The following is a 10508-nucleotide window of genomic DNA, read 5'->3' as shown; positions in this document are numbered from 1 at the left end:
AGGGGGGATCAGCAGGCGCTGGGGGAGTCCCTGTTCCCCCGAGCGCCGCAAGGAGTGACCAGGAACAATGGTCACAAGCTGGCGGAGGGAAGGTTTAAGTTGGACATCAGGAGGCGCTACTTCACGGTCAGGGCAGCTAGGGTCTGGAACCAGCTTCCAAGTGAGGTGGTGCAGGCTCCCACCCTGGGGGTTTTTAAGAGGAGGTTGGATGACAACCTTATTGGGGTCATTTGACCCCAGTGCTCTTCCTGCCATGGCAGGGGGTCGGACTAGATGATCTGCTCAGGTCCCTTCCGACCCTAGAAACTATGAAACTATAAAGCATGAAAAACATCATGGTATAAAAGCACCATCCAGTGGCGCTATGAGGTACACAATACACATTAAGGAATAACGCACACTGGCTCTGTAGGGGAAGCATCTCAATCTGGTGTGCAGTTGAATCCACATTTAGATAAGTCACTTGTATGTGCATCAAGGCCTTAAGTGGCTCATCAGCAACTTTTCAGATGGCAGTTCTAAAGCTCCTGATACTAGACTTGCACGGTTGATGGGGGCTGGTGACTATATATATGCTTCATAATTGTTAGGGGCTGGAAGAGACCTTACAGATCATCAGGTCCAGCCCCCCTGCACTTGGGCAGAAAAGATCACTGGGATCAGATGACCCCAGCAAGACAGGTGTCAGGACAACCCTTGAAGATCGCCAGCATGGGCGACTGTACCATCTCTGCGAGAAGCCTGTTCCAAACCCTTGGCACTTGACTCGTAAAGAAGCTTTTCCTTATGTTGAGCCCGAAGCGATCTTCAATCAGCTTGTGCCCATTATTTCTTGTCCTCCCCAGGGGAGTCTTGGTGAATGGATGCTCCCCCAAGCCCTGATGTACACCCCAGATATAGTTGTAGGCTGCCAGCAGATTCCACCCCCCTCCCCACCAAGTCTTTCAGCCTCTCCTCATATGACCTGATCTCTAGGCCTCTAATCATGTGTGTGACCCTCCTCTGGACTCTCTCGAGCTTCTCCATATCCTTCTTGAAGTATGGTGGTCAGAACTGGACACAGTACTCCAGTTGCAGTCTCACCAAGGCCAAGTAGAGCAGGAGGATGACATCCTTTGCCCTGTTCGGGATGTCTTGGTGGATGCATGCCAGTGTTTAATTAGCTCTGTGTACTCAAAGGCCACGGGAAGGTACTCTGAATCAAGGAAGCATTTGTTCCAGAACCCTCTTTATTTGGAGGCTCTATATTTACAGACCTTACAATGATTTAAGGCAGAGAACAGGCCCTTTCTGTACATGTCACAGGTGCCAGGCCTCTGAGAAAAGACAATTAGACAGACATCCGATTGCTAGTTCACAGTTGTTTGCTGGCTGTCGCACCTCTGTCTTCAGCATACTAATTTCCTCTTTAGCACCTCTTTAGGAGAGGTTGTTCATTGTGCTTTTGCCCCTGTGCACCTTGTACACTACCCCTTCCCCTTACTGTAAAAGCTGCTACAGTTTGTAAAGACACAAATAAGCAAAGGGAGGCAGGAATTGCAGTTAAACATCTTTCTGGAGCCTAAGTCAGAAGCAACTCAGAAGACAGCAGATGGGACACCGCACAGTGGATGAGAGATATGGTAGATCTCTCAAGTCTACAAGTATATAGTGAGATAGATTTGTACTGAACTATTGCCTTCTCTCTCACTGTATGATCAGGCACTATATGATCAGACCCATTTTACAGGGCCTGGTGTGTGGAAATTGCTAAAATCTCATTTTGACTATTTCTGTCACATTATAGTAATCATCTTCCTGGACTACATTCATTAAGCTATTTTCTATAGTTGCGTCTTAGAGGAAGGAAGAAAAATTATTTTAAATGATATCAAAAGACACTGAAAATGCTTCTGGTGACTGCAAAATAGAAAGAACTGCTCATCTCTTCACCCCTGCACATAAAAGATAGCTGTGGCAGCTTCAAAAGTAGAATCTCCTAAGAAGATGCCGCCCCAGCACTTGTAAAATAATTCTGTGACATAATTCCAGATATCCAAACTTCTGTCTTAAGGGGAGTTGGTGTCTCTGGGTATACCAGTATATATATTCTATATCTGGTCCCCGGCACTGGCTTGTGGAGAAATGAAATGCTAACGTCAAAGTGTACTCTCATGTACATATGCAAAACCCTCATGCAACATGTAATTTTTGCTCCAGGAAAACTTTCATTGATGCTGAAGGAACTGGCTCTCCTCTGCCTTGTGCTGTATGTAGTCAGCTATCTCTGCAAAATGACCAATCTGAATGGTAGCCTTTTATCGGTGCTCTGGCCAGCTAAAGCTCACAGATTGTTGTTTTTCTATTTTTTTAAATCTTAACAAGCTTTCTCTCTTTAAAAATAAAGCTATTTTAAATGGAATCTTAAATCAAATAGTGACTCTCAGAAGACCTAAACATGATGATAAATCTCTTAAATTATGTAAGCGAACAAATAAATATAATGAATCCATAAGCCTCTACCCAAAACTGAGTTATAGGCTTGCTTTTCTGTGCAAAGAAAGACCCAGGAAAGACATCTAACTTGTACATGTTGCTTTGTTTCTGTAATTAAATTCCTGCTATCATCCTAATGCAACTGCTCTGTCATGAGCAAGAAGTTAAGTATCTAGCATGTAAGCAATGCAGCACCCACCATTTCCTGTGATGCTCTAAGGGTAAAATTAAGTAAAACTGGAAATATTAAGCAATGTAAGTCCCTTAGTAAATATGCATATTTATAGGGTACCACCTACCTAACAAAAAGACATACCAAATCTAGAGTTAAAGCTCTATGTAGTTGAAAATCTACATAGTTTACAGTTGTATCAACCTATAAGAATGCAGCTTGTTTTTAAGAAAAATAACTGAAACACAAATGGAAAAGTTGATTAAAAGCAATTACTTAACTTGAAGCATTTCAGTAGGAGAGTATATCAGAGTGCCTTCATCACTACACCACACGTAAGCCAAAGCCAGACTAGAAACCACACACCTGATCTGAAAGAGGCTTTGGGGTAAACTGCAAAGCCCAAATATGGATAATTATAACTTTGTTTTGTGATACTTCTGGCCCTACAGGCTAAATGAGTGGTGTGTGGCCCATCAACAGGACAAAGTGGTGGGAATTGAAGGTACTCAGCATCTTCTATGATTAGGCCCAGAGACCGAATAAACAGGTTGCCTGGCCATCTGACCCTACAGACTACCTGAGATTCACTGCAAAAGCCCATCAGTGTTTTTCTGTGGGGCAGTAAAGGAGTGCTGTGGCATTTGTGGGCAAGCACATTGGTGCTATACAATTGGCTACCTCTATCATGGCACCACACTTGTGCTGCAGCCATGCTGCCAGGGGTTGCAGTCTCAACATGTCTTTCAGAACTGCACTGTGAAATCGTGATGGGGGCAAGCCCAGAGCCAAGTCTCAAAATCAGCCCGCCCACTTGTCTACGAGGCAGTCTGCCCAGTCTCACCTCCCACGACTTTGCTCTTCCCTTAACTGGTGGTATAATGTGGGAGGCTACCCATTACTTGCCCCAATGCCAGGGGGCACTATCCACAGCTCCAAACCTTCCCTACACTGAGGCCCATGTCTCGTAGATGGCATCCAGGATCTTATGACGCTTATAATCCTAAAGCCGAACCAAACTTAGCCTTCTTATCAGGCTTCTTACACACGTACATCTATACTGCCCCCTCTCACTGGGACCACTCGCACTCCACCCCCTCTCACAGGGTCTCTTCCTCACCGTGCCACACTGTGCCCCCTCCGCTCTGCCCTGTTCCCTCTTGGAGCTACCCTGTATACCTTGGGGCTTATCCAGTTCACTCCTTGCGTGGCAGACATAGTCTTTTAGGCCTCTTCAGCAACCCTCACTTGAGTAGTGTCCAGCCTATAACCTGACCTGGGCTAAGTTTGCTCTGGCCCTTCCTGGGGCAACTCTGTACACTTCCTACTCAATCTTATGGGGGTTGGCCTGTGTGCTGTCCTTAAACACCTGCCTGGGGCTGCCCTTCAGACCGTCCCACAACCCTGCTCAACCCCGAGTTATGCCCAATCTTTCAGGCAGTAAAAACTTACACTACTCTGGGCAGGCCTCACTACTGCCCCCTCTCTGAAGCCACCCCACTGCCCTCTCCCTCTAGGGCCACGTAACTGCCCCCTCTCTGGGGCCACTCAACTATCCTCTCCCTGGGGCCTCCAGGGTCTTATTCCCCTGTTGGGGCTCAGGTAGCTGCCGCTGTGCCTGGGACCCCTTGCCTCTGCTTGGGTCTTACACCCCCTAGGGCTCAGGTGTCCATAGCTGTGCCTGGCCCTTATACCTACAGTGTTGTGGGAGTTATCAAGGCAACCTGACCCACCTTTCACCAGGAAGGTGAATGGTCCTGGTATCTGAGTAGGGCTGCCATGCCACTAGAAGTCCCACCAGGCCTACCTTCCCTGGCAGGGTGCAGTTTTAGGTCATGCCCAGGACCAGGAGCCTCCAAGCCATCCCTCTAGCTCCTGCCCTTACCTCCAGGATGTTGTGAGCCTCAGCTCAGCTGGGTGATGTTGCTCCCTCAGCTGCAAGCAACACACTACGGGCTCTGCCTGGCTGACCTTAGTTTTAAAATGGCCACCCTAATCGTGCACCTGGTGGTTGCCTGCTCCAGCTCTTAAAGTGGCAAGCATGCAAAGGTGCACTGCCACAAAAGTATAGTGGTGCACCTTTGGTACCTGTCACTTTAAGGGCTGGGAGCAGGCAGCCACCAGGTGCAGGCCAGCCATGATGAGGTGGCCATTTTAGGTTCAAGACCCCCTAGGACTGATGCAGCAGTTTGTTGCTAGCAGCTGAGGATGCAACATCTGGCTGAGTTGCTGCTTGGGACACCCTGGAGGTAAGGGCAGGAGCTTTGGGGATGGCAGAAAGCTCCTGGTCCTGGGTAAGACTGAAAACTTCACCCTGCTGGCGAAAGGTGGCCTGGTGGGGCTGTTCACGGTGGAATAGTCCCCCAGAAATGCCAGTTACCTCCGCAGTGAAAGGCAGGTAGGGGCACCTTGTAACCCTAGCCCCAACTCCTCAGTGGGTAACTTATGAGTATCAGGGCCAGGCCTACCTATACAGGCACCTGAACCTCATGAGGGGGAATGTATGACCCCAGAGAAGGGGCCATGAATCTGGTACCTTGCACACAGCAGGATGCACAGCCTGAAGACAGGTGCAGTATGGGTGCTGAGTAGGGCTGAAGTGACTACCTGAACAGCAGCACATGGGCCAACCCCCATAAGTGTGTGTGTGTGTGTGTGCATGTGTGTGTGTGGTTGCCATCCAGATAAGGGTTGTGGAGGGCCCAAGAGGCTGCTCGCTGGCCAGCCAAGGAGTGAAGAGACAAACCTGATGGCCTATGGGAGCCACTCAAGGGACCAGGGCAGGTTGGATGTGGTCCAGTGAGGGCCAGTGTGCAAGAGGCCTGGTGAGAGAGGGCAAAGTAACAGAGGCCCCAGTGAGAGCGGGGCAGTACGAGTGTGACCCCGAATGGGGTAGTATGTGGGAGGCCCAACAGTGGACTGAGTTTGGCCTGACCTCAAGCTACAGCTGTAATAATAAACTGGATGCCTTCTACAAGTCATGGGCCATGGTGTAGGGGAGATACTGAGCTGTGGATAGTGCCCTCTGGCATCAGGGCAGTGTAATGGGCAGCCTCCTGCTTATTATAGCAAACAGTACATCAAGTCGTGGCAGGCAAGCTGGGGCTGAGTGCCCTAGACAGGTGGGTGGGCCAATGTGAGACCTGGCCCTTGGCTGCCCCCTGTCCAGCATTCTCTCTAAGCTGTGCAGTGTGTGCAGCTGCACAGGTGGGCCTGGCAGTGTGGCATGAGTGCACCTGTGCAGCTATGCATGCCACACAGCTTAGAGGGAATGCTGCCCCTGTCATGTGAAGGAAAGGCAACTGGAGAGACATGCTGACCTGATCAGCCTTATTTTGCATGTCAGTTAGGGTTGGAGGGACAAGCAGTCTCAGGAACAATACTGTCTATGCAGCCCCTCTGCCTATAACTCTGTAGCAAACTGACTCTCAGTTGTACCTGCAGAGTCTCGGATGGAATATCAGCAAATGGGGAAGTGTGATGGGGAGCTACAACTCCTTCTCTCTCTCAGCCTCCCTAAGCTCCTTTTAGTGTGAGGATTTGCTCTTGGCTGATTGTGTGAGTTGTTTATACATAAATAGTGATGCATGTAACTAACACGGCATTTTGGCTTACAGTCCATCAGGACAACATCTGCACTTTGCAACATGACATTTCTGAAGGAAATGTGAAAAATAATCTATGGGAAACTCAGCATTCCCTGGTCAAACCCAAGCTGCATCTCTGGCTCTTCTTAAAGAATAAGCAAACGTTTAAAAAGCTAGAGAGATGATTTTCAGATCATAATGTTAATTATTTCACATGAGTTTCTCAAGGGCTCATACAGATCTACAGGCTAAGCAGATAATAATGGAAAAAATAATTAGATGCACTTGATCATTTTAGGTTAAAAATAAAATCTCTCCACCCCACTTACATCTCTCCAGGCCACTCGCTCAAGAGCAACAAAAAGTCTCTTGAAATCTATTTTGTAGCTGCTAAATTCCCTCTGCCATCACAACTGAGACATTTTTACCTTGCTCTCCCCTCTCAGGCCAGCTAATGTCTGATTCTGTCAGTATTTACACTCAGTCATATGTTTGCAGTCACAGGGTGAATGAACTGCCAAGTTGCTGAGAGCCTTGCAGGTCCCATTAACCCGAATGAAAATTGAGTCTCGTTTATGAGGGGTTTTTTTTCCAAAGCCCTTTAGAGACTGGGCTTTTCTGCCTTTAAGTGACTGTAATGAAGCATTTTGCTTGCTTGCTTTCTCCCAAGCTAATCACAGATCCTGGGGATTATCTTGATCTGCTGTACAAGTAAACATAAAACGTGACTGTGGCATGTTGTGTTCTTGACCACTCTCTTACATATTAATACTGCCTTGAAGAAGATGAATACTTTCTGGGCGCATCTACACAAGAAACTATGTCACCATAGTGATGAGCTACAGCAACACAGCTCATCGCTACAGTGACGTTGCATCAGAGGGCACAAACAGTGACGCCGGCACTACAGTGCAGTAGCTAAACAGCGGATACTGCAGTCATTTAATACACCTAAAGCAAGTATTGCACAGTAACAACTGCAGTTGGGCAAACATGTAGACGTGCCCTCTGTTGCCTAATAGAATGCTTTTAAAACCAGATTTCCTCCAATGACTGATATGACTGACAAATTTAGTCTGAGTTCATTGGCCAGATGTCTCCTCAGAGTCTGCACTATGGGGAGCACCAGCCATCAGCATCTACTATTGACTCCTTAATGAGTTCCAGTCTAACTGTTGCAGTTACCAAAATAACTTGTGGGGAGGGGTGTTACCTAAAGGGGAAACCAAGGCATAATATTGTGATTTACCTTAGGTGAAGGTTTAAAAAAAAATCTGAATGTTAATTCAAGGGACACTACTACTTGAGATCTTTTCTGGTCCTGCACAATAACTTAGCAAATACTACAGTGTATTCGCACCAAGTGAAGAGTCTCACACTGAAAAAGCTATGCATTTACTGGGAACAGACAAAATTCACAGGACAGGAACAACCTGCACTAAGCCTTTTGCACCTCAGTCAAGGAAGTTACAGTATTTCCTATACAGTTTTCTGACTCTCAAGAGCAGTCCAAAACTTGAGAGGACATAATCCATTCCAGACTGATTTAAATCCTTGAAAGTGACAGGTGCTACTCAGTGTCACCTACTGTGCCTTTAGAGGGAGCACAGTTACTGGTATGTTACAAAGTAGACAGCAGACCAAGAGGTCCTAGACACTTACCCAGTGCATTTACTCTGCATAACTGATACACGCATAACAGACATGCATCAAAACAAGCAATAAGTAACAGATTGGGACTGTGGTGTTTTTTAATGAAGTTAAGTGTAATATGCACACATCCTGCATGCCTCTTAAGTGGAGTACACTGTTCTATAAGCATCACTAATAAATAAAGTTTAGAGCTGCTTAAGTCATTTATCTATTGCCCAGACCCCATTATTATAGCATTAACTAGCAACCTGTTCTCCCTAAAGAAAGACTGTGAGATGACCAAAAATCTACAGTCTTTTCCAACATAGCTCATCGCTACAGTGACATAGCATCAGGGGCACAAACTGTGACACCGGCACTACTGTGCAGTAGCTCATTGCTACTGCGCAGTATGGTAAAAAATGACCCATGTGCCACTGGGACTGCACAGTAATGGTGGTTTCCCAGTATGCTGGGCCTACATTTATGATATTACAAACTCTTTTGTGGGGGATAAGGCACATTTCAGAATCCTTATTCTGTGTTGGAGAAAAGCAATTAAAGTCCAAGAGAAAAGCAATTAAAGTCCGAGAGAAAAGGCAGCACAGAGGACAGATAAACCTGTTTCCAGGACACTGATCAGTACAGTTAGAGGGTTGGGAGATTTCAGATCTGCCTTTCTCTGGAATAACATAAATTTATGTGAAAGCATTATTTCCCTTGTAGATATTCTTCAGGCACAGACCTGCATGTTTGTAAATGAAGCGTAGATAACAGAAGTAAATAGCAGTCTGCATGGTGTAGTATGTATCTTTAATTATATTGGTGGCTATAATAATTCTCATAATTTTCTCACTTGTTTCTCTAATGATGAAGCTTGTGTTCCTGATTGCACTGGAGCAACCTTAGGGGCTGATGTAGAAAAGTATTCCTACTGAGAAATCATGTGTCTATGTAGCTTTAAAAATGGATGTAAGCATGCCACCATTTGCTTCCTAGGACTGAGGCCTTCAGTTCCATTCTGTGAGATCTACCCTCTGAATCTGATGCTCCAGCCAGTTTTCTATCCACCTTACAGTTCATTCATCCAGCCCACACTTCCATAGCTTGCCTGGGAGAACGTTGTGGGAGACTGTATCAAAAGCCTTGCTAAAAATCAAAGTATACTACATCCACTGGTCTTCCTGCATCCACAGAGCCAGTCATCATAGAAGAAAATCGGGTTGGTCAGGCACGACTTGCCCTTGGTGAATCTGCGATGACTACTCCTAATCACCTTCTTCTCCTCCAAGTGCTTAAAAATGGATTCACTAAGGAACTGCTCTATGATTTTTCCAGGGACTGAGGGGAGGCTGACTGGTCTGTAATTCCTCAATCCTCCTTGTGCCCTTTCTTAAATATGGGCACTATGTTTGCCCTTTTCCAATCATCCAGGACCTCCCCTGATAACCATGAGTTTTCAAGATGACAGCCAGTGGCTCTGCAGTCACACTGGCCAACTCCCTCAGCACCCTCAAGTACATCCCCTTCACCCCCATGGACTTGTATAGGTCCAGCTTTTCTAAATCATCCCTAACCTGTTCTTTCTGCTGGCCGCTGACCTTCTCCCCCAACTGTGCTGCCCAGTGCACTAGTCTGGGAGCTGACCTTGCCTATGAAGACTGAAGTGAAAAACACATTCAGCACTTCAGCATTTTCTGCATCTTCTGTCACAAGGCTGCCTCCCCCATTCAGCAAGGGACCCACGCTTTCCCTGATCCTCCTCTTGCTATCGACATGCTGTACTTGTAGAAAACTTCCTCGTTACCCACCACATCCCTTGCTACCTGCAACTCCAATTGCACTTTAGCCTTCCTGACTTCATCCCTGCATGCCCAAGCAGTGCTCGTATACTCCTAAGGGTACAGAACCACGGGTCTACACGGTCTGTCCCAGGAAAGGGACCTCCATTTGTTCCCCAACGACATGACTGGGTGAGTGGTGGAGAGGGGGTGAAGGTACAGAAATGACAAAGTTACTCACGGAGAAGCTGTTTGTGTGAGGCTGTGAGGTTTGCGTTCTCATGCCGGAAGGGATTTGTCAAAGGCGAACATTTGTTCCTAACTGAGAGAGGAGAAAGAGTTTTTTAAAAAGGTTAATTTACTAATGAACACAACTGCTTCCAAATGCCTTCTCCCCTCAGCCTTCACATACTGCTCCTCCTGCCTCCTCCCCTTGCTCTGAGGAGTTGTGAGCAGAGAAGCATCTGTCCCATTGCTCGCTCTCTGCTCGCTCAATGCCACTGGCCAGCAGAGGCAGGATTAGACTGGACGGCACAGTCTGGGGCAAATTTGAGAATCCCATGCACAGGCTACTTCACAAAAGAGGCAATGTCTGTCTCTGTCCTGTCCGGACTGGGACCAGCCACTGATTCGGACTGGGAAATCTTAGCTGGAACTAATGCCGGGCGGTTCCCAGGGGTGAGGGGGAAAGGGGGACAGCACAGGGACTGCGCCTCTTCCCAGGGGCCGGGAGTCTCCGCCTTGGGCCGGCTGGAGGCTGAGCTCAACGTTTCCCTCCCGATCTGGGTAACATGAAGCCGGTTGTGTCGCGCCCGGTGCCTGCCCCGCGCTTACAGCCGCTTACTCGAGGGAAGTAACGCG

General features: G+C 47.3%; 1 protein-coding gene across 1 annotated transcript in view; it reads right to left on the bottom strand.

Moving 5' to 3' along the window:
• Window positions 1-10508, bottom strand: part of TMEM114 (transmembrane protein 114) — a 43243-nt gene that overhangs the window by 30615 nt on the left and 2120 nt on the right. The window contains exon 2 of the mRNA XM_019507388.1: window positions 9889-9969. Coding sequence (XP_019362933.1) covers window positions 9889-9969 — 81 coding nt within the window. The remainder of the gene's footprint in view (window positions 1-9888; window positions 9970-10508) is intronic.

This window comes from Gavialis gangeticus, unplaced genomic scaffold, assembly GCF_001723915.1.
Source record: "Gavialis gangeticus isolate Ggan-Ray unplaced genomic scaffold, GavGan_comp1, whole genome shotgun sequence".
In the NCBI taxonomy this organism is placed as follows: Eukaryota; Metazoa; Chordata; order Crocodylia; family Gavialidae; genus Gavialis; species Gavialis gangeticus.
The sequence above is the reverse complement of the archived record's forward strand: the minus strand, read 5'-3'. Positions and strand labels throughout refer to the sequence as shown.